This window comes from Odocoileus virginianus, chromosome 26 (assembly GCF_023699985.2).
Source record: "Odocoileus virginianus isolate 20LAN1187 ecotype Illinois chromosome 26, Ovbor_1.2, whole genome shotgun sequence".
NCBI classification, from domain to species: Eukaryota; Metazoa; Chordata; class Mammalia; order Artiodactyla; family Cervidae; genus Odocoileus; species Odocoileus virginianus.
The window spans coordinates 13167300-13190893 of NC_069699.1; the positions used below are offsets into that span (position 1 = coordinate 13167300).

Consider the following 23594-nt stretch of genomic DNA (forward strand, 5'->3'; position numbering starts at 1 on the left):
CTCATGCAGTAACTGTCATGCAGTTACCTGTCTCACACCCAGAAGACTGTCAGCTCCTTCGAGGCAGAGATGCCTCTTCTTTGATTGCCATATCCCCAGACCAGGGTTATGCCTCATACGTAGTCGGTGTACCCAAGAAATGTCCTGGTGAAGAAATGTGAAAGATCTGAACTGTAGTTTGCTGCCCATTAATGGATACCATACCCATTTTATCCCAATGGGTTAGATAGAAATCGCTTCTCATTTATAGAATCCCAGAGCTAGAGGCAGATCTTCCACTCCAGAAAAGATGCTCAGGAAAGGTTTGTTGCCGCCCTGTGTTCCTGGTGTGAGTCAGTGCCCCACCTGCTCCCACTCTCCACTAGAGTCATTTCAGATTCCTGTCTGTGCTTTGCGCCCTGTGCTTTGAGCTTCTGGATTCTACTTCCCAAGTGCGTCTCCTCCGTTACATCCTTCTCATCACTGCCTAGATGCAGGCTGCCCTCGTTTTTAAGTCTTTCATCACTTTTCTGGAAACATTTTTCACTAGTGTCCTCACCTGTGTCCAGGCTCTAGTCTTCCCCTTCCAATGTGATCTTCACTTCGCTGCCAGAGTGGTTTGTTCAGCTGTCATCTCTGATTGCCATTCCCCTGCTCAGGATTCTTCCTTGGCTTCTTAGTGCCAGCTTTCATTTGTTCATTTAATAAAGTGTATCTATATATTTCAGGCAGATGCTATACTCGGCGGGCCCAGGGATGCAGAGCTGAATAAAGCAGACATGTGTTTTACGCGGGCTGAATTTATCATGTAGTCTAGCGGGGGATGCAGATTATTAATCACATAATCACACAAATAATTATATAACCACAACTGTGACACAGGCCGTGATGGAAGAGGGCATAGTGCTGAGAGAGTGCCCAGCAGCTGGTGTGCAGGCGGATAGGAGGGAGGGAGAGGCGCTGGTCTGGACGGTGGCCTCTGTGTGCTGGCCCTAAGGCATGGCAGAGGCTGGCCGGATGTGGGCAGCATCCACTCACGCGCAGGGACACGAGGACCTTCGGGTGTCCAGACCTTCCCCGCCGATCTCTCACCTTTTCTCACACCCTGGGCTCGGTGTGGGTTACTGTCCCAGTCACACTAAGGCCGCTTTTCCCCCTCAGCCAATCTCAGTTCTTGGCTTAAACAGAATAATGTCTCTGAGATGCCTCCTGTGAACTTCCAAAGGCAGATGTAGGGGAAAGAACACCTCTTCCAGCCTTCCAGTGAGAGGTGTAAACAGCGGAGGGCAGTGGCCTTCCTGTTATATCCAGTGCAGGCCTTGAGGGGTGGTGTTCTGGGCCAGTGAAGGGTGAGGCTAAGGATGTCACAGTAAGGTGGGGAACTTAGTATACAACTCCTCTCAGATGTCAGACTGTCTGAAAGGGAAGCCAGTTGTGAAAAGCTGGGGGAAAAAATCTGGGTGATTTTAATCCCACTGACACATTGCTAATATATATTATCGCCTTTTGCTTTCATGATTGTCCCAGGTGGTGCTTATCTTTGTGTTATAGACAAAGACATGCCTGTTGACAGAAGTGGAATGTCTCCTTGGGCTCCAAGTCCTATGGTACTCTTTTATGCTATGATGCTGCTCCTCATGTTTGCTGAGTAAATGAATTTTGATAACTTTTAATGTGCACCTCTGTGGTTTAGACGAGAAAATTTGGCTCTGCGGCACTTTGAAATGTGACGCTTAGGTTGCTGTCCCAGCTCTTTTCTGATGTTCCCTCCCCTTCTATGTACAGGCTTAACTCTTAGGTCATTATATTGTCTTCATATTGCATAGATAGGGGAAAATGTTTAAATAGTATATCTAACTGGGTTTAATATTTAGACATGTTGGTTCTTTTGTATTAAGGAGAGTATATTTTAGGTAATGTAGGTTTTACTCAGATGGTGTAAGGTCTGTAGATAAAGTTCATTTTAGATCTAGGACACTAGACTAACAGATATTCATTGGACAAGTTATGAAGCTTAGAGTGTGCCATATTTATGGGTCTCTTAAGTAGTCCAAATATTGCACAGTAATTTTTTTTAATAGTAGACAAAAGTTAAGTGATTGAATTTAAGAGTTAAGCTTTGTGTTCTATCTCATTTTCTGCAGGTTAAACAATTCTCTCTTATTGGTATAAAGCATTATGAGTACTACAGAAGACATGTAGAATGACAGTACTCAGTCTAGTGTTTCAAGACATGATCTGATCCTTTGTTCTCCTATTTTATGAGTATTTGCTAATCCTCTTGTGAAGGAAAATGCTTTGTTAGAAACAATTGGAGAGCATGTAGTTTGCAAAGTACATTAAACTTGCAGTTTGGGTAAGGATAAATTTTTTAAAGCAGAAAATAGAACCTTCTTAAATTGTACTTAAATGATTTGCTTGGTGTTGACTGTTCTGTGCCATTGGGGAGAAATCTTGCCATAACAAAATTGTATACAAACTGTAAAGTTTTTTCCAAGGTGCCATTGCATTTTTAGATGGCCAGTAATTCTCAGTCTGTCTTTTGAATGGTTATTTGCCTGTTGTTTCCTTTCTCAAACTGTAGTTTCTAAACATTTCAAAAAGTTTTTAATGGAATTGTTTGTTAATAATGTTTATTAGGTGAGTCCTTGGTGGCACTCTTGTTAGTTGATAGCTGGGTCAGGTAACTTGCATGGTGTGTCAGAATTGGAGGAAAAACAGAATTGTCAGAATAGATTTATTTTAGTGCTGTTGTTTTCCTGGGAATTAGAAAGGTCCAGATCAAAGTGGGGAGGCATTGTGTTATTGCAGGAAAAAATACAGGACTCAGGAGTCAACTCAGGCAGCTCTTAGCTGGACGTAGGACTGGGACATAGAAAGACTTTATCCTGTTTGACCGTCCTTTCTCTTCTATAAAATGGGTATGGTACTTCCGTCACATTCCTGATGGTAAGGAATAAATTGTAGAACAAATGTAAAGAATTCAGTGCATACATAGATTCCCAGTAGTTAATTTGTTCTTTTTTTTTTTTAATTGTTTACTCTTTTTGAAACTGCATTTAAACAAAAGTAAACTTCTCAAATGGGCAGTTGTGGCAGTGAAAGATATTTTTAAAACTTGAAATGAGACAATGAAAAGAAATGTCAACTGTGGTTTTGCTATAAGACTCATTTCTATATAAACCTGTAAACCTGTTTAGTTAGTAGGTTTTTAGGAAAGTAGTATGGGTAATAATAAGAGAATCCAGTAAGTCAAGACAAAAATTGGTATTTTATGGTATCTTAAGGTGAACACTGAACTTTTATAATTGGTTTAAATTTTCTAATGACCTTATTCTTCTGTTGCTTTCATGTTTAAACCTAGAGTTTTCCTTTCTTTTGAGGCCTCACATCAGCTCTGTGATGTGAAGCTGCTTCTGTGCATTTTTAACTCTTTGATGACACTTGAATTAATCTAAAGTACAGTTCGAAGATAATATGGTGAATTTAGTCTAGCAAGTTTTCCATTGAAGTTGAGAGACTGAGAGTTCATCACAGTTCCCTAAATGGTGAACCACTAGGTAGTTTTCAGGATCAGCCTTCCTCACCCTGTTACATTTATCATCTCACTTTGCCCACCGGCCTGACTTCACCCACCCCGCCATGCGTACCCTGCTGTCCATTTCTCCTATTTCCAGAAAGGGTGTCCCACTGCTCCTCGTGAGGGCTAAGGCCTGATCTGTGGGCTGCCCCATCCTTGGGGGTCCTGGCTTTAGTATCCTTTGACGTAACTTGGCCCGGTTTTCTTAGTCCCTCAGTCGTGTCCAGCTCTTTGCAGCCCCATGGACCACAGCACCCAGGCTTCCCGGTCCTCACTGCCTCCCTCCGTTTGCTTGGACTCATGTCTGTTGAGATGATGGTGCCATCCAGCCATCTCGGATAATTACCTTTTTGTATGTAGGTAACTTATTTGTAAGATTCTAAAGGACTGGGGGACTGTATTGTCCCCCATAATTCATCCCCCACAATTAAGGCTGAAATATTTGCTAATAAAAAATTAGACTCAGTGTTCCTGTTCCTTCCTTAGCCTGAAGGAATTGCATACTTTGCCCCTCAAAGGAGGCAGAATATTTCATTGAGTATGTGTGTTTATTAAGATTATATAAATATACATATATTTCAGGGAAATTGGTTTATTTCTTTGGTGTCAATTGAAAAGTAAGTTGAATGAATAATTATGTACAGAAATTCAAAATTTTAGTAACTTCTGCCTTTCCTAGATTATAAAGGCAGCACATATTTACTGCTAAAAATTTGAAAAGAACAGAAAAGCATAAAGAGAAAAAAATCTGTAATTTTAACATTTTTTTTTTAAGTATATATGCAGGCAGATTATATGTTTTAAAAAAATTTGGGATTCCCATGCCATGAAATTTAGTGTGTGAATTTTTTTACTTAACATTTTATTGTGACAATTTCCCATGAGATTGAATAGATTCAAAATATAGCAGCATAGTCTTGTGTTAGGTATACTGTTTCCTTATTGTAGACCATTTGGTTATTTCTGATCTTTTTTTTTTTTTCATATATAATTGTCCCTGAATATTGTGACTAAATATATGTCTATTTCTTTAAGCCATAAATCTATTAGTAAGATTATTCAATGAAGGATATTAACAATTTTAAGGCTTTTAATACAGGTATTGCCAAATTGCTTTTCAGAAAAGTAATCTGTGGTGCCAGCAGTATGAGAAAATTCCCATATGCTTCTGCCTTTTAAGTCAAAGTCAGTGAGACATTAGGTGCCGATATTTTTGTTCATGGATTAGTTTTTCTTTTTTTCTTTTCCACATGTTTTTTTTTTTGACCACTTTTTCATGACCGTCTTTGTCATAGTATCAGCAGGGGGTATCAAAAAGACGATACGGAGTTAAAATGAATTTTGACAGTATTAATCAAAGCTCTGGAAGAGAGATTTAGATTAAGTTTTTAAATTCTCCATAGATTCCACCTTACATTCTGTTTTCCTGGCAAAGGAGCAATTGTGGGTTGGCTTTATTTATTTTGGAGTAATATCTACACACCAACTTGTGCTTAAATCATTATTTGTTATGTGGGCACTTTATACCAGAGCTGTCACCATACTAATTTTTAAAGACTCATTTACCCTCAGGTAGAAATGGTGACATGCCTAGCATTTTTCACTACTTTAATGAGAGGCAGTTCTGTGGAAGAATTTGAACTTATTACCTCTGCTGCTGGTCTAGGTTTTGTGGCTTGGATGTTAACCTCTTTCTCTGTACAAATACTAAGTGCTACTTTCCATCAGTCAGTTAATAGATTGTCTGACTCCTCCTTTCATTCAGATCCCTGGAATATAGCTTGTTATATTTAGGGGAAATAAAGATTTCTTAAACCAGCACTTTGAGGGATAGATCTGCGTTGGCAACCCAGTCGCTGCCTTGAGAGACTCGAGCAGACTTTTCAGCCCGGCGTGCTGGTTACCTCAGGTGGCCCCGAGTCTGTTAAAATTCACTGCCTGGAAGAAAATTTTGAGAACATACTTTAGTAAACAGTGACTCTACCTTCCCTTGGCAAATGCTTTATTAGACATTTGGAGGTACGTTTTTGCCTATTGGGCCATTTCTCATAATAAATGATTGACTGAAACCTTCTAATTTGCAGTTTCTGTCTTGATTCCATCCAGTGGCTCTAGACTGATCCTGATACCCACATAATAATATTCAGCCATTCCAGTGAAAAACTCTAGATTCTTCCATAATTTGGGACCTATTGACTTGTTTGTGATGGTTTCTTCTTCTTTTTTCTTTTTTTGGCCATGCTATGAGACATGTGGGTTCTTAGTTCCCTGAGCAGAGATTGAACCCAGGCCCGCTGCATTGGAAGTGCCAGATCCTAACCACTGGATGACCCTGGTTGTTTCATCCTTGCCTTATAGCCTATGTTAATAATGCCCAGTACTCCAAAAATGTGGAGTACTGTTTACTTTGGATGAAGAGAACAGCAATGGTGACTGCCGCTGGGATTGCATTTGTTTTTTTTTTGTTTGTTTGTTTGACTTGGAGGTTACTGATATTCCTGGAGGATTGAGTCTATTGCCTTCTTTTCAGCCTATACTGTTTTTGTTATAGGTATCTTTGAAATTTTAGCAGCGAGATCAGGGCAGCAATTTTCGTGAAACGTGCGTTCGTTCCTCTACTTAAGTTGACTTTTCTCTAAATGTAGGTTTAGTCTGACATTTCCCATGAGTAAGAGTTACAGTTTTCATATTTTTGCTGTTTGTGAAAGATACCAGATAATTTCCATGTTTAAGAAGCTTAAATACAGTTTTAGCATGGTTGTGTAAAAACTCATCTCTTAGCTGTCTATATTGGAGGGAGAGCACTGGCACAGATCATTTTTTGAGGCATGTAAATTGTTTGGAAGGTTTTTCTGTGTTTGAATACTGGTGGTCTGTTTAACAGGGGAAATGTAAAATATCCCAAAGTGTGGAGAGGCTCTGGAGTAGCCTGATTTTTGCATATGGCCTTTTTTTGTGTGCCCTGCTTTCTCAGGCCCTGGCTTGCTTGTTAATGACTGCCCACGCGGAGCCACCTTTGTCCAGCGAGCTGCTCCTTGCCTCTTCTGGGGAGAGGTGGGAGTTGGAGACCTCAGTTTGGTGTGCAGACCACATTCCAATGGTAAAGGATGTCAGCGAAAAGCTCGAAGTGAGCTTTGACAAGAATAACAGGGTGCATTCCAAATTGACAGTAGGTTTAACAGCGGCTGGTTTTACAACTGTTTTCAGCAGCTTGCAAAATGTGTGTAGGGCCACCCACACTTCCTTCCTCTTCTCCAGCCACACCCGCACACTTCAGTTGCTTCTGCTGTCTTTAGTAAACTGGGAGAACATCAATGTATTCTTGCAGCATACACCAGTACGTGTTTCTCAAACATGAATTTACATATTACAAACACCCTGGACTGGATGGTCTGTTTCATTTAGGTCCAGCCGCGTCATATCCATGTATGAGCATATGCTCTCATAAGTAAGAAGACCGCTTTAGAATGGCCTAATTTAGTGCTTTTGCTGTTTTAAAAGATGTCATAGTAGTTAATGTAGTCATTAAAAATAGTGATTTAGAAGAACATAGTGCATGGAAAAGGTTCATCCTGTAGTAGAGGAAAAAGTAGTCCTGCCTGTGACTTCATACACAATATCTTAGCTTTGTACAGAAGCCCAGATGAGAGAATATAAGCTGAAACCTGAAGAGAGGGCATCCTTGATGAGATTATGGACGTTTCTTGTTTGTTTTTTATCTATGGTGCTTTTCTGTATTTTCCAGATTTTCTAAAATGAACTTGTTTTGTGGAAATACTTGGAAAATGGTCGCAACTTCCCCCCATATCCAATGTGTATATATATGTGTGTGTGTGACCCCATTTTGTGTCTGGCATGTAGTATACATAGAAAATAGTTTGGAAGGGCGTGTCCAAAATGTTAACAGATTATGCCAGAGGGTAGAATAATGGATGATTTTTTTTAAAAAAACTTCCCTCTTTTATATTGCCAATATATATGTTCTGATTATATTTTTTTCTTACACTGCATAGATGGTTCTTTCATAATTGAAACAAAAATACTGAAAGGAAAGTAATTGGTCAGTTGAAAAACACAGAATACAAGATACAAAGTTACATACCTATGATCACACCTAGGGTTTGGGGGAGGATGGATACATGTATGAGTATGGCTGAGTCCCTTCTCTGTTTACCGGAAACTATCACAATATTGTTAATTGGCTGTATTCCCAATACAGAATAAAAAGTTTAAAGAAAAAAGCAAATAGTTAGATTTTTGTGGGATGCTTTAATGAAAAATTATCAGACTTTGATACCCAACTAGAGATTAATTTCTTTACCAATCTACAGTATCCATTTCCAGTTTAATACATCTTAGGAAACTAAGCAGTTCACGACTCTTTGCGACCCCATGGACTGCAGCCCGCCAGGCTCCTCTGTCCATGGAATTCTCCAGGCAAGATTCTGGAGTGGGTTACCATTTCCTTCTTCAGGGGATCTTCCCTACCCAGGGATCGAACCTGGATCTCCTGCACTGCAGGCAGACTCTTTACCTTCTGAGCTACCAGGGAGTTTTCTGAAAACGGAAGAGAGATGGAAGCTCAGTAAATTCAGTCTCTTGCAGTAGAGCGGAAGACTGGAAGAATTTCTACCTGGGTGGAGGAGGTTACTATCGTCATAACCGTGGTAGTGGTGGTGGTAGCTAGTGTTTACTGACTGCTTCCTCTGTGCCAGGCGCTATTTTAAACACCACCTTTATTAACTGATTTACTTCAGCACGATCTGTGCCATCCTCTTGCTACTGATGTTTTCTAATGAGGAGACTGACCATACAGAGAGGTCAGGTTTTCCTCAGATCCAGTGGCTAGTGGCTGGTAAGCTGGCATTCAGATCCAGTCATTAGCCCTAACAGAACCAGACCTCAGCCAAGCTGAACCATCACACTGCCTTGCCTGACTGTGGATGAAACTGTCTGTTGGAGAGAGAAGCAGGTGTGGGTAACGGGAGGAACTTTTGTGTCTCACTTGGAGCTGAGGGAGCAGGTCGGCATCCCAGAGCTCGCCTGTCTCTGGACGTGGGCCTGTGCCCATGACTTTGCTTGGCTCACAGTCTGTGAGCAGCTGTCTCCATTGCTCTTCATCCCCTCATTCCCAGCAGTAGACTTGTTTTCACAGCCCCCTTTCCTTCGTCCTCCTTTCACTTTCCTACTTCCCCCAACCTCTCACGTGCTCTTTTCCCCAGGCTCACACGAGCCTGAGCTTAAGGATTAGCTGGACTCACCTGTGGTGTGTTGTGTGAAGGGCCTTGGCCTCGTTTGGATGTTTAGAACTTGACATTATTAATGTGATCTTCCAGTGTTGAGGAAAGGCCTGCAAGGCTGCCTCAGTCCCCTTCCTGGGCCACGGACTTCGGTATCAGTGATCCTCTCACGGTCTCTGTTCGTGGAGTCTCTTCTTTCCTCTCAGCTGGAAAGCCTCTAGTGCAGAGCTGTTGTGTGTGTCCCCCAGTGCTCGTGTTGATTTCTGCTGGCCTGCTAGAGGACGGAGTGTTGGAGAGGTTGCCCTCCTCGGCTATTGGAGTGGGTATTTCGTGAGCCAGAGAGGCTCCTGTTGGGCTTTGAAGCCTGGCTGAGCAACTCGGAGCCGCAGGCTGCTGCTTGTGGGGCAGGTGGCGCCTCCTGGTGCCTACCCTGCAGACCCCTGGGGAGGATTCATGGCGTTGTGGATTCATGCTCATTACCCAGGAGGCATTTCAAAAACAGTGACTTTACTCTTCATTATTATAATTCCCTTCTCCTTCAAATGGAATAATCCTTTTATTCTGTCTACCTGGACCAATCTCCATGTATCTGTTCACTGTGAAATCAATCAGTTCAGTTCAGTCTCTCAGTTATGTCCGATTCTTTGCAATCCCATGGACTGCAGCACGCCAGGCCTCCCTGTCCATCACCAACTGTCAGAGTTTACTCAAACTCATGTCCATTGAGTCGGTGATGCCATCCAACCACCTCATCCTCTGTCGTCCCCTCTCCTTCCGCCTTCAGTCTTTTCCAGCATCAGTGTCTTTTCACTGAAATACCTGTTGCCTAAAGATTCCTTTAACGGGCTGTAGTTGACAAAGGGGAGAAAAATAATGGAAGACTGGGTCACTGAAAACAAATTCGCCATTTTTATTTGGGTCCACCCTGAGGATTTATATTTTAACTTTCAGCAAAAGTTAAATAGAACTAAACTAATATCTTTGTATTTTCTTTTAGGAAAAAGAAGCAACTAACAAAACACAGTATTAACAAGGATTACTCCACATGCAGTTTGCAGGGTATGTCTTGGAGTTGGTACACAGTCGCCTTTACTTTACATAAGCCACATCTTAACATTCTCGGTGTTCAGAATGATTTTTAGGCATTGCAAGATCCTCAGATATCAAAAAATGATTTAATTATTCCCTATGTTAAGTTGCTCAGTTATGTCTGACTCTTTGGGACCACATGTGCTGTAGCCCGCCAGGCTCCACTGTCCATGGGGATTCTCCAGGCAGGAATATTGGAGTGGGTTGCCATTTCCTCCTCCAGGGATCTTCCCCACCCAGGGAGTGAACCTGGGTTTCCTGTGTTGCAGGTAGTTTCTTTACCGTCTGAGCCACCAAGGAAGCCTAATTATTTCCTGTAGTAACTCAAAATACACTTGATAGTATGATTAAACAGTATTTTTAAAGGTGTTCAATAACAAGGATATTTTTCCTCTCAACTTTCAGTGATTTGTAACTTCCTGTTTTTTAGGTTTATAATTGTAGTTTGATAGACACTGAAATTCCCTCAGTCGTGTCCGACTCTTTGCAACCCAGTGGATCATCCATGGAATTTTCCAGGCCAGAATACTAGAGTGGGTAGCCTTTCCCTTCTCCAAGGGATCTTCCTAACCCTGCAGGAGACCTGAGTTCCATCCCTGGGTTGGGAAGATCCCCTGGAGAAGAGATAGGCTACCCACTCCAGTGTTCTGGCCTAGAGAATTCCATGGACTGTATAGTCCCTGGGGTCGCAAAGAGTCGGACATGACTGAGCTACTTTCATTTCACTTCACTTTTAGGCAATGAAAAAGGGATATGTGTATCCAGAAAAGTACCCAAAAAGTGAATTCTTTGATATTGAAAGCAATTAATCATTTTACTACAGGATTGCTTATCATTAAGAAGATACCCTATGAGATTTTTCCCCGTGAACTTGCTAGCAGATTAAAAATTATTTCCTTGTGTCCTTTTGCTAACCCAGTTTTTGAAAGAGAAATGACAGTGTGAATAGTGCTTATCTGTGGGTGTCTGAGACCCTAAAAAAAGACCCCCCCATATCTGTATATTCCTTCATAATACATAAATCTTTAAAAAATAATTAAAATGTAAGCCAACTGAAATTTGTTTATAAAACCTTGATTTCTGTGCCACTTTACAGGAATACATCTAAAGTGATAGATGAAAAAGTAAATGTAACTTGGGGGCAGAAGCTTTTTTTTGAAAGCTAAAGTTGCATTTGTAAGCTTGTGCAATAGAAGCATAAACTCAGGTAGAATTTTTAAGAGTTATTATTGCCCTTATAATTAATCAAAGTTAAAGATTTAAAGATAGTTTTCTGCCCCCTGGAGTTAGCTTAGAGTTTTTGTTTTTGGAAATTAAATATGCTTAAATTAATTTTTGGGGGGGAACTACTGTCCAGATAAAGCAAGATCTTTCCTCTTGGATTTTCCTGTTGTCAATAAAATGAGCAGCTCAGATGACAAGGATAATACACGAAACAGAAGAAATTTGCTTTTTCTCCAAAGAGAAAGCCACATAAGCCGTATCTTAACAGTACAGATTTCTCATTTTTAAAAGTCTCAATAGATACAGGATTTTGTTTCTGAAATTAATTTGCAGAAACAGTATAGAACAGTGGTTAACACAGGCTTTGGTGAATCTCAGCTTTTTGACACATTGGCCTTATAGCCTAGGCCAAGTTACTCACTGTTTTTGTGCCTCAAAATGAGACTAGTAATCCTGTCTCTGAGGGCAATTTTCAATTAAATGAAGCACTCAGAATTACTCTGAGGGTAATTTACAATTACAGAGAAGTTTGAGGTGGCCCCAGATAATGTGATTCAGATCATTTTATTTTATTTATTTATTTATTTCTTGATTCAGATTATTTTAGCCTGCATGGGAGAATGACTGTGAGAATTTTTTTTAACTTCCCGATATTATTATCCTAAAAATAATATTGTTTAGAATGGTCATATGTTTATAGGAGGTCTGCGCTTTGAAATAAGAATTCAGTTTGAATCTTAGCTTCAGCACTTATCTGAAACACAATGCTTTCTTGGCTATAAAATGGGAATAATACTGACCTCTTAGGATTGTTAAGATCCAATGACACAATCTAATTTTATTTATTTTTTGCAAATATATATAGTGGGTTTTCAGTAAATGTTAACTGTTTTTATTCTGTTCTTTTAAGCAAAAATGAGATTTAAAGGTATTTAATGCTAGTGCTTAAAAAAAAACTTTTTATGTACATAGTTTAGGTTGTTGGGATATTTTCACGTAAGTAGAGTAACTGCTCTAAGTACTGTTAATAAAAAGTTATTGAAAATGTGAAGTTGCATATGGAAGCATTAGAAAAGGCTTCACTGCATGGATTAATGTGCACTGATAGGAAAGATCTAGTCTTAGGAGATGGCTGTATTTTTCATGGGATTTTGTTATTCTATTTAATTTTGGTAAAAAAAAAAAATAATAATAGTGGGAGTTTAGTGTGTGAGATTTAAAATGTCTTAATCAGGGTCATTTATAAGAACCTATTTCTGTATTTTAAGGTTTATACTATGTAGGTTAAGAATTTTAAACTTCATATAAAATGAGGTTTTTAAAGCCAAATAATCTTTAACATGTAAATAGTTTAAATGCATGTTTGTGTGTTCTTGAAATGTACGCACATCGTGGTAGGTTTTGTTTTAGAGTTGGAAAGCCATAATAGAGACAAGCATAACAGATAAGCACAAAGAATAAGTATCCGTCAGTCAGCACATATTAAAACATCTAATGTGTACCAGATACTGGTCTAAGTACTAGTGATGCAAGAGCAAAAAATTTACTTGTAAATATTTTGAAAAAAGTTGCATTTCAAAATGTGAAAAAATTTTGATTACTTGTTCTATATAAAACACTGTTCTTGGCATTAGCAGAGAATGGAAATAAAACGGAACCATAGAATCCTCAAGAACCTTGAGGTCTCAGGATAAAGATGGTGTGTACTGAAACCTATAAGATTAAGGCCACCGGAGATGGAGGTGTCTCGTGGTGCTTTGGAGATACAGGGGAGGGAAGGTGGATGAAAATACCCCAGAAAACTAAACTGTACTCTTCTGGGAAAGTCACAAGTCTTTACTGAAGGGATTTTATATTAAATAGTGCTGATTTTGGAATAGCAGGAAAAAGTTGTTGGTTTTTGTCCATGTGTATATTTATCATATTTTCCTTTTCTAGTCAGTCCCAGGCTTCTTTTTTAAGATGCTAATTGAAATTAGTTTTGGAAAATATTCTTTAAATGCTTTTTAAAAGTATATCAAACTTGCCCGTTTTCTTGTGACATCACCCCAAAATTGTTTCAACAGATTAACTTTGTATCAGTTTGCAAAATAAAATGGCATTTAAGTGATCAAGCTTTATAATGTAAACCCTCAATCTGTAAATAGGTAATTATAAATGTCCCTGACTGATTTACTGATTTTATGTCTCAATATATTTATTTCAAACTTCTTATAAAACAAAATTTTCAAAAAAATGAAGCTGTAAAAGGATAAGTCACAGAAAACTTAATTTTATTTCTCTTATTTTGTAGATGTCCATGACGATATTGAAAATGAATTCCTTATTTTCACCAGATATATGAGAAGATCCATTTTAAACAGTCTAAGTATTTTTTCTACGTTGGGCCAGCATGGCAGGATTCAAGCGAGGGTATGATGGGAAGATTGCTGGATTATATGATCTGGATAAAACCTTGGGTCGAGGTCATTTTGCAGTGGTTAAACTTGCCAGGCATGTCTTTACAGGTGAAAAAGTGGCAGTAAAAGTTATTGACAAGACAAAATTGGACACACTAGCCACTGGTCATCTTTTCCAAGAAGTGAGATGCATGAAACTAGTGCAGCATCCCAACATCGTACGCCTTTATGAAGTGATTGACACCCAGACCAAACTTTATCTTATTCTAGAACTTGGGGATGGAGGAGACATGTTCGATTACATAATGAAGCATGAGGAGGGACTTAATGAAGACTTGGCCAAGAAGTACTTTGCTCAGATAGTTCACGCCATATCTTATTGCCATAAACTCCATGTGGTTCACAGAGACTTAAAACCTGAGAATGTGGTCTTCTTTGAAAAACAAGGTCTTGTAAAGTTGACAGACTTTGGTTTCAGCAACAAATTTCAACCAGGGAAGAAGCTCACTACAAGCTGTGGATCTCTTGCATATTCTGCCCCAGAAATTCTGCTTGGTGATGAGTATGATGCACCCGCAGTAGGTAGGTACCTTTCAGTATTTGCTGTCTTGAATTCTACTGGCTGAAGTGTAGTTGGTCAAATCAGTTGTTGTTTATGTGAAAATAATTTCTAAGAAAATTTCTTTTAAATGGATCTTAGTAAACAGATTGGGTTTCATGACTGCCATGTTTCTCTAAAGCTGAGTTTATTTTACCTTATAGATAGCTAATGTCTAAAGTATATTTGTTAGCACAAAAGAAAAAGAGTAAGTTACCTTTGAAGATAACCTCTCATCGGCCTGTTTTTTTTTTTTTTTTTAGGGTCTGAGTGCTTTTCCTATCTTTGTAGATACTTCTAGTTATTTCCTTCCTGTGAATACATTTAAACAGTCATGAGACCCATGTTAGAAAGGTACTGTGAATATTACAGTGTGTAGCGTGAAGAATTCTGGCATTGGGATCATTTATTGTGACCTTGAACAGTGTACTTGACCTCTCTGCTTCATTCATCATCCATAGAATGGAATTAGATCAGATATAGGTATTGAATGTTACCTTGTTTACTTTTCACAGTGACTCCTGTGGTGGTTACTGTCTATTTTCCTGTATAGGATAGAAGGTTGATAACAGAGTGCCTACTGTGTGGTGAATTCCAAAATAGTTGTAGCTCTTGTCATTCCATCAGCCTGCTCCCTTCACTCCAACACTTTTTCATGCTCTCACTGGTCATGAGTTAACTTAGTTGTGACATAAGTGTTTATTGCTTTTCAGCTTGTGTCAGTTTTGTCCCCTTGGAATCATATTTGTTGTGAAGGTCATTTAGGAATTTATTTTCAGTTTTTAAGGATTTGTTAACCTGAGGGTATGGTCAGCTTTTAAAATTTTAGGTTTAATCTTAGAAAAATAATGTTACATGCATATGATATCAAACTTCATAGATAATGAGGCTTTCATTTGCATTCTGATCATTTAAAATGCAGGTTATAGAAGATTAAAAATACACATTGAAAAGTGCTGATCTTATGCTGAATACTCTGTACACCAAGGCACTGTTTTTCATGGTAAACTATCTGTTCTGGAAAAGAAAGGGTTAATAAGTGGTTTACCCACTACGGATAACCAGGCTTCACTGAAGTCTTTCATTAGAATACTTGAGGCAGACAGTTTTTGATCAGTGGAGACTCTAATCTGAAAATGGAGGCAAGAATATGCAGATGAAGAAGCATCACTGTGGCAACGTGAAAGGATATTCCGCCTCACTAATAATCAGGGGAAGGCAAATTAAAACTACAGTAAGACACTGTTTCTTACTTTTCATATTGAGCAAAGCTAAAGGCAGGCAAAACCAAGTGTGGAGAAGGCTGTAGAACATGAAGAACTCTTGTACTTTGTAGATGACAGTTTGTCAATATCTAGTAAAGCTAAGTAGACATCCTGAGACCCAGTGGTTCTGCTTCCTGTGTGCGCCCCATAGAGAAGCTCTCATATATGTTGGAGATTTTCAAAGAATATTTTTAGCAGTATTGACTGTTCATCAGCAGGAGAATAAATTGTTCATTATTCATACGGTGAAACTATAGCTTAGTGAAAATTAATGAATTATGTCAGCATGGCTGGAGTTTCACAAACTTAAAGTTTAAGTGAGAAGATGAGTAAAGAGTACATACAGTATTAGAACATTTATAGGAAAGTTTACATACAAAGCAGTATGATACACTGTTTAGGGCTGCAGTACAAGCTGAGAAGTATGAGGAACTGTGAGATCATGGTCGTTAACTTCTGAGGTGCAGGCCTATCTACAGGGTTTCAACTGTATTGGTGACACTTATTTCCAAAGTTGGGCAGTGAATGCACAGGTGTTCATTGTAATGTTCATTTTTCCCTCCTCTTAAATATTGCACCATATAACTTTAAATACGTTTTTAAAAACAAAAAGAAAATTGTCTGAAAGGATAATCACCAGTCTGATAAATGGTTAACGTACGTTGGTAAAGTGGAATTGGGTAGAGTTCATTTTCATTATTTGTATTTATTTCCATACATCTTGGGTAATTGTGTGATTGAAATTACTATAGAATTGCTTTAAAAAGCAAATGGAAAGTTACATTTCTGTTAATGTAGTATTAGTTTATTATGCCAAAATCAATCACTGATTTTTCATAGATATTTTAGCAAAATTAGTTGGGGGTGAAGATTAGAATCTGTCACTTAATTATCAGATATTGTTAAGTAAAACAACTTTGATTCAATTTTATAATTAAGTTTTTTAAGAGTACACTGGTCCTCAACATTGAAAATTAGTTCAGAAATTGCATTTTATTATATTCAAAGATTCAAATTTGATTTTATTTAGCTGTGCTTTTTTTCTGTATCGTTACTTTTTCTTTCACTTTTTATTAATTCTTTATAGGACCTTTGAGTTTCCCTTCTGACTTCTTTTTTAGTGTCTTGAATTGGAAGCTTTTTTCCTTTATTGTCCTGATTTCCAATGAATACATCTGGGACTGTGCGTTGTCTTCTCCCACAGTCTCTGGTAACACCCCAGAAATTTCACTCTGCAGTCATTGTTGTTCACCGCTGAACTGTACTGCTTTGTTTCTTGTTGAGATTGTTTGTTTTTTAAAAATTCAAAACGGATACATTTATTTTTCCTTTTAGCTATTTGGTTTTAACTTCTAATTTTAGTATATTACAGTCAAATATGCCTGATTGGTTTCTGCTTTGGGGAATATTTTTAGATTTTCCATGTGGTCTTAGTACATAGTAATTTTTGGTTATGCTTCCCTGTGTGAAAAAAATATTTGTATTTTTGGTACATATAGAGTTTTTATACATAATTAAGATTGTTAATTATGTATTTTGTTCCTTTGTGTCATGTTTTTATTCTTATCTGTTATTTTTGAGAGAATTATGCTAGTCCCTTACTCAAATCTGTCAATTTTGTATTTTAATCAGTTTCTGCTTGTACATTGTTATTTTCATGCTGTTAGGTATATAAAAGTCTATTTAATTTATTTTACATGATGGGCTATCACTTTTAGCAATATGAAACTGTACTTACTTGCTTATTGCTTTAAATCCCATTTGTCATTCTGTTTCAGGTTTTTCTTAAACAATATATAGTTTAAGGTATCTATAATCCATAAGACTTTTTACAGGTGAATTTAGTCCATTCATATTTGTTTTTTACTGGACTTATTTGTGCTATTTTGTATTTTTCATTTGCCTTATTTCATTATTACCTTTTGCCATATTTTGTTGGAGTATTCAAGTTTTCTTTGCTCCTCCTCTAGTGGTTTGCAAAACATGCAATCTGTTTCTCTGTATTAATGTCTACTCTTAATGTCTAGAGTTAATATTTGTATCAGTCCCTCTACCATACAAAAGACTATAGTTTGCTTTCACTTTCCTTTATTTTCTTTATTTTATTAAAACTTTTTAATTTTGAACTTAATTTTACTAATTTTTTGATTTACCATTGATTTGTCACCTTTCTATCTTAGATTACTTTTGTTTTGTTTTTAATTCTTCAGAGAAGATTTGTGAAAAGTTTCCCAAGTCTTTGTCTGAAAGTATCATCACATTTGAATGGTACTTTTGCTGGGTATGGAAGTACATATTGAGAATTGTTTTCTTTCCAACTTTAAAGATACTTTCCAGTCATCTTTTGCTTCAGATGCTGCGGGGGCAAAGGCTCGTGTGAGATTAATTTTATTTTCATTGTTGGGCTATACTTTTCATTTACTCTGTGGTGCATAGTTTCACTTCTAGAAATGCTGTATTAAGTGGTTTTTCTTGGGTGTTAGTTCTGTTTGATGCACTGGTTCATGTCCCATGCTGCTCATGTTCGCTTGGTGCTTGGGGATTGTTAGTTCTGTGCTTAACTTTTTATTTTTTTTGGAGATTCTCTAGTAGTCTGCAGATGCAATGTCTGAGTGACCTCCAGTTGATGTGGGGGAGGAGCAGAGGGTGGCCTGGTATCCAGTCTTAGTATTTGACAGACTGTCAGTACACCTCTGCCCCTGTGCCCACAGTCATTACCCCCACTTGGAACACATACCTGCTTGTTCATGCTCAGTGAGTTACAGGGTGAGAGAACTGGATTCATTCTTTAAAAAAAATTTTTTTTTGTGGATTCGTTCTTGTAGTGATTGCCTTAAGTGCAAGTCTTTCCTATTTCCAGACTGTCTCCTGGAAAGGACCAACACAGATGCTTCTATCAGCTGGTTCTTCTTTTAGTCTGATCCTGTGTGCCATCTACCTTTGCTGTCATATCTAGAGATTTGTGGGGAGAAAGAGAGCTGGATCATAATCAGTGAGCTGTTGATTCCAGTTGCCTCTGTTGACTTTCAAGAATGTGTACTAAGTTGACTTCAGCGAGGTAGAAGGGGAAAGGGAAAAAATGGGAGTATTCAGGCAAGAATACTGGAGTGGGTGGACATTTCCTCCTCCAGGGGATCGTCCCAACCCAGAGAGCGAATCTGCTTCTCCTGCATTGGCAGGGGGGTTCTTTACCACTGAGCCACCAGGGGAAGACTTCACTCTGCTTTAAAAAGCAAAACTATACTTTATAGGTTTCTTCAAATACAGAAACTAAAACGAAAAAAGAACTGTTTCTCAGATCATGAACAGAACTTTTCAGTTGTTACAAAACCCTGACATTGTTTATATTTTTTTACTTCACTGAATTTCTTAAGTTTAGTTAAAATGAACTAGATTTGGTATTGAAAACTTTATCATCTCACTTGAGATTCAGAGGCTTCCAGGGAGGTTACAGTTTTGGAACTGAAAACCCCTATATTAGATGCTTCCTAGTTTATAGACAAACAATTTCAAGGATGAAATATTAGGTCTCTTCATTAGTTTATTATTTGCTAAATTAATATGCAGGAGAAATCATTGAAAGCTAAATTATGTAAAATGTGGCACCATGTTAATACAGTGCAAAGGGTTGGACTTAGAAGTCAGTGTGTATGTACTTTTGGGGATGTAAACAGAAAATCTATACACTGTCCACAATTGGCAGTTCAGTATTTAATGGAGATTATTCATTTCTGGAGTTACAAGAAGTGTCCTCATGCATATGAGTATGCAGAAAACTAGAGTTCTTTTTATAAATCTATGTTTTGTCCCACATTAAAATATTACTCTCAGTAAACTAAGAATAGAGGGGAACATTCTCAACTTCATAAAGAACATCTTCAAAAGTCTACAGCTAACATACTTAATGATGAATGACTGAATGCTTTCATCTATATGCTTTCCAAGTTTGGAAACAAGACAAAGATTTTCACTTACCACACTTACTGGGTGTAGTACGAAAAGGTGTACAGAGTGGAAAGGAAGAAGTAAAACCACCTCAATCTGCAGATGACATGATTTTCTGCATTGAAAATCTCGAGATGTGTATTTACAGAAAAATTCTTAGGAACGAAAAGTGAATTCAGCAGGATCACAGGATACAAGATCAACATGCCAAACCAATTGCATTTCTCTATATTAACAAATATCTGGAGCCTGAAATTAAAAACAATATTTACAATCCTATGAAAGAAAATGTATCTAAGAAAACACATAAAACACAATAATTTATGCTGAAAACTGCTAATGAAGGAAATTTTAAAAGATTTAAATGAATGGAGAGATGGATCATTTTCATGAGTTGGAAAACCAGGTGGTACAGATGGCACTTCTTCCCAGTTGATCCATGGGTTTAATCCAGTTCTGCCACAAGCCCTGCGGAGTTTTTGAGGACATAGACAACATTATTCTAAAACTTGTGTGGAAAGGCCACGGACCTAAAATAACTAAAACAGTTATGAGAAAGAAGAGCTGGAGAGGAATCGCTATTACACCACTCTGGAAAATAGTTCGGCAGTTTCTTATAAAACTAAATATATACTTCCCATACAACTCTGCAGTTGCACTCCTGGGAGTTTATTTTCACATGAAAATCTGTACGTGGATGTTCATAGGAACTTTATTTGTAATAGCCCCAAACTGGAAACAGGCCACATGTCCTTCAGTGGGTGAAACTGTGGTGCATACTTGCCCTGAAATGCTATGCAGCAATAAAAAGGAACAAACGATTCACATAACAGCCTGAATGGATCTTAAGAAAATTACGCTGAGTGAAAAAAATGCCAATCTCAAAAATTTACATACCGCATAATTCCCATTTATATAACTCTTGAACTAAAATTATAGAGGTGGAGAACAGACCAGCAGTTGCCACAGGCTGGAGATGACAGTGAGTGATGTGGTTATACAGGGATAGCATGAAGGAGCCTTGTGGTGATGGAGCACTTCTGTATCTGGGGTCATTAAATGAATCTGTACTTGGGATGCAATTGCATGGACGCAGCACACACGAGTGCATGTAAAACGGGGCGATCGAGTAAGCCCTGTGGAGTAAGCCAGTCAGTCTCCGAGTTGTGGTGTCGTGCTGCAGTTCAGTAAGCTGTTGCCGCGGAAGGTTGGGTGAAGAGTACACGGGACTTCTCTCTGCTTTTTTTTTGGGGGGCGGAGGGGAAACTCTTGTGAATCTATAACTATTTCAAAATAAAAAGTTAAAAAATAACTTACTATTCTTTGCCTAAAGTGAAAGTGAAATTGCTCAGTTGTGTCCAACTCTTTGCAGCCCTGTAGACTGTAGCCTACCAGGCTCCTCCGTCCCTGGGATTTTCCAGGCAAGAGTACTGGAGTGGGGTGCCATTTCCTTTTCCAGGGGATCTTCCTGACCCAGGGATCGAATCCAGGTCTCCTGCATTGCAGGCAGACGCTTTACCACCTGAGCCATCAGGGAAGGCAAGTATTTCAATGTCAGTGTTCCTGAGCTGTTGTGTGGGGGTTGTTTTTACTTTATTTTTAACGACAATGCCTGATTATGGTCTGAGAGTGAAGGTCACCATGGCAGTAGCACACTGCATTTTTTCATTGCTAACAAATGATTTTTATATTGTATTTTTAAAAATAAAACCAATTGTAAAACCAGATAATCAGCCAAAAATTATCCTGTATCCATTGAGGTCAGAGCATTTAACCTTCGCCATGTGAAAATACGTACTTGCAATTATTTTGGAGAAGTGGTTCTTGGGTTTTTCTGACTCAGTAACATCTTACCATCCGATGACGTCTATGGACACAGCTTAGCATTGTATTCTTTTTAATTATTCTTTTGTCTGTCCTGACATACTGCATGTGAAGGACACCTCAAAATCCAGTGTGAATTTAAAAATGACTGTCTGGTGTCCTTGAAAAGGATTACCTTGTTTTGTCAAAAAGTAGATCAGTAAAACATAAATTCAGACATTCTTAACTGTTAATTTATATGCTAATTGTATCTTTGTAATATTTGGGAAATCTTGGTGTATTTAAGCCCAGAGCTATAGTTAAGCTGGTGGCCACGTATCATGTGCTTACAGAAGTCATTCCTCAGTCTGTTCTAGTCCTGTGATAAAATATCTCTACATGCTCTTAACCATGAAAGAGTCAGAGGGCTTAGGAAACGGGAGCCACCAAAAAACCTGTGATTCTAGCATTATATGTATGAAACATTTAAATATTCCCTCTTGACATTTTTTTAAAGGATTCCTCCTTCCCATACAGATAGTGCAACCTAACCTAAACTTTGTGACAGAACTTTGAAATAATCCAAAAAGATGTAAACAGATGAGAAGTTTTTTCATAGGTTTACATCGGCCTGCCATCATAGCTTAAACCGTGAATTGATGGTGCCTTGCTTTTATTTCAGACTTGTTACAGAAAAGGTGTTTATGTACTTGCTAAACGTCCTTGCCAGGCTGCACCAAATTTGTGTACAGTTTCATTTTTCTCAGTTGTCACTTATTAGAGACAGATGTCTTTGTAATGTTTCAGTATTTTCCAACTTGAACCTTTTCTTCCTAGTCAGAATCTGGCTAAATTTTGTATTATTTATTCTTATCCTATTTGTCATTTGAACATAGGGTCTCGATGAATATAGACTGGAAGACCTTAGGTGTGTGTCAGAGTTTTAGGCCCAAAACTCTGGAATTTGGGATTACATATTTTTAAGGGATGAGTTATGCCTCTTCTTTGTGTAGGTGAGGAAGTTTGGTCCTTTTTAAAGTAGCACCGTGTTTTACTTTGAAAAGGAGACATAGAACCTACTTGTGTAAGTGTGCCCAGCATGAGCTGCACCAGACTTTGGGGCTCAGGCCTAGTCACATGGGTAGCGTTTGTTTGCTGAGAAGTGAAAAACACATCCATAGAAATGTGGCACACGCCTTCCACAGCCCAGCTGTGAAACACAGGGTCACATGCCCTGAAGGGTATCTTTTTCAAAGTATAGTGCCATCACTTGTCATATAAAACCAAAAGAAAAAATGAAAATCCTTCCCTAAAGTTTCTGAAGTTTCACATGCCTAGAAGAAATGAAAATTATTTCAGAAATCACAATTAAAAATTGACCTGGCACGAGCCCTTTGTAAGTAAAAGAACTTGACTTAGTTCTGTCTTCACAGTGCGTCAGCTTTAAATGTGAATGTTTAATTTGAGAAGGAGGTAGCAATGCCTTGAGTAATAAAATCTTTTGGGTTTTATAAATAAACCGTTATTGAATTTAATGTCTATAAGGAAGATTCTTGAGCAGGATGTGTCAGGTGTGGTATAGTCTTATAGGTATCCTGTAGATGGGGTTTTTTAGGCTAACTCAACTGTTGATTTCTTAGTGAAAGGTTTGAGAAACATGATAGAAATGATTTGCATGTTTTTGTTTTCCCTACTGCCTTTTTAGCCGTGGTATATATTATTATTACTGTGTAATAAGGTCAGATCAAGTGAAACAGTGACTCTGTTTTGAAAACTATAACTTAGTGTTTAGTGGTATGGTAAGATTTAAACCAGTGGTTCTTAACTCGTCACTCACCAGTTTCACTGGGGGAGATTTAAAAACGAAAAAAAAGAACAAACCTTACCTGGGCAACCCTGCTAGAGATTCTGATTCTGATAGTAGTTGGGTGAGGCCTCCCACCAGAAGCCTTCATGAGATTCCGGTATGCATCCAGCCTTGCCTACCACTGATTGAAATCCATAGAATCAAATGTTTTCAGCCAGTAGTGAAAAAATAGATTCCCAGTATTCAAATGTTCTTTAGAGAATCAGTAAGAAAAAAAAACAAAACTTATTTTAACCTTTAGGTTCAAAAACAGAATGTGGATTCATTTTGTTGTTGATAATGGAGCTTAATTTCTCCCCTCCACCTCCCACCCCCCATTTTTAGGCACACTGTGCTCATTCAGTGAAAACCAAATTTCAGGTCCCTTTGAAAAGTTTTCTGATGCTTCTCCGCTGCCTGGAACCTGAAGCTAAACACTCATCAGGGTCCTCTTGTCCTGAGGAACCCAGAGACTGTCCTGCCTGCTTCCTTTCCACAGTGGTCAGAAGGTTGCTTCACTGCATCGCTGAGAATCAGTTTCTTCATCCAGAAGATGTACAGTACCTTTGCGATTTTCTCAGTGGTCTGACGACTGTTAACTAGACAGGGGTTTTGTTTTGTTTTAT

General features: G+C 38.3%; 1 protein-coding gene across 8 annotated transcripts in view; it reads left to right on the forward strand.

Moving 5' to 3' along the window:
* SNRK (SNF related kinase) overlaps window positions 1-23594 on the forward strand; it is a 66103-nt gene that overhangs the window by 3568 nt on the left and 38941 nt on the right. For 5 of the 8 annotated variants that reach the window (XM_020905377.2, XM_020905378.2, XM_020905379.2 and 2 more), the window contains 2 exons: window positions 9797-9858; window positions 13406-14093. The exons of 1 other annotated variant lie outside the window; for it this stretch is intronic. In XM_020905377.2, the coding sequence (XP_020761036.1) occupies window positions 13505-14093 (589 nt within the window). In that variant the 5' untranslated portion in view covers window positions 9797-9858; window positions 13406-13504. The remainder of the gene's footprint in view (window positions 1-9796; window positions 9859-13405; window positions 14094-23594) is intronic. 2 more of the 8 variants (XM_070455522.1, XM_070455521.1) reach the window with 2 other exon arrangements.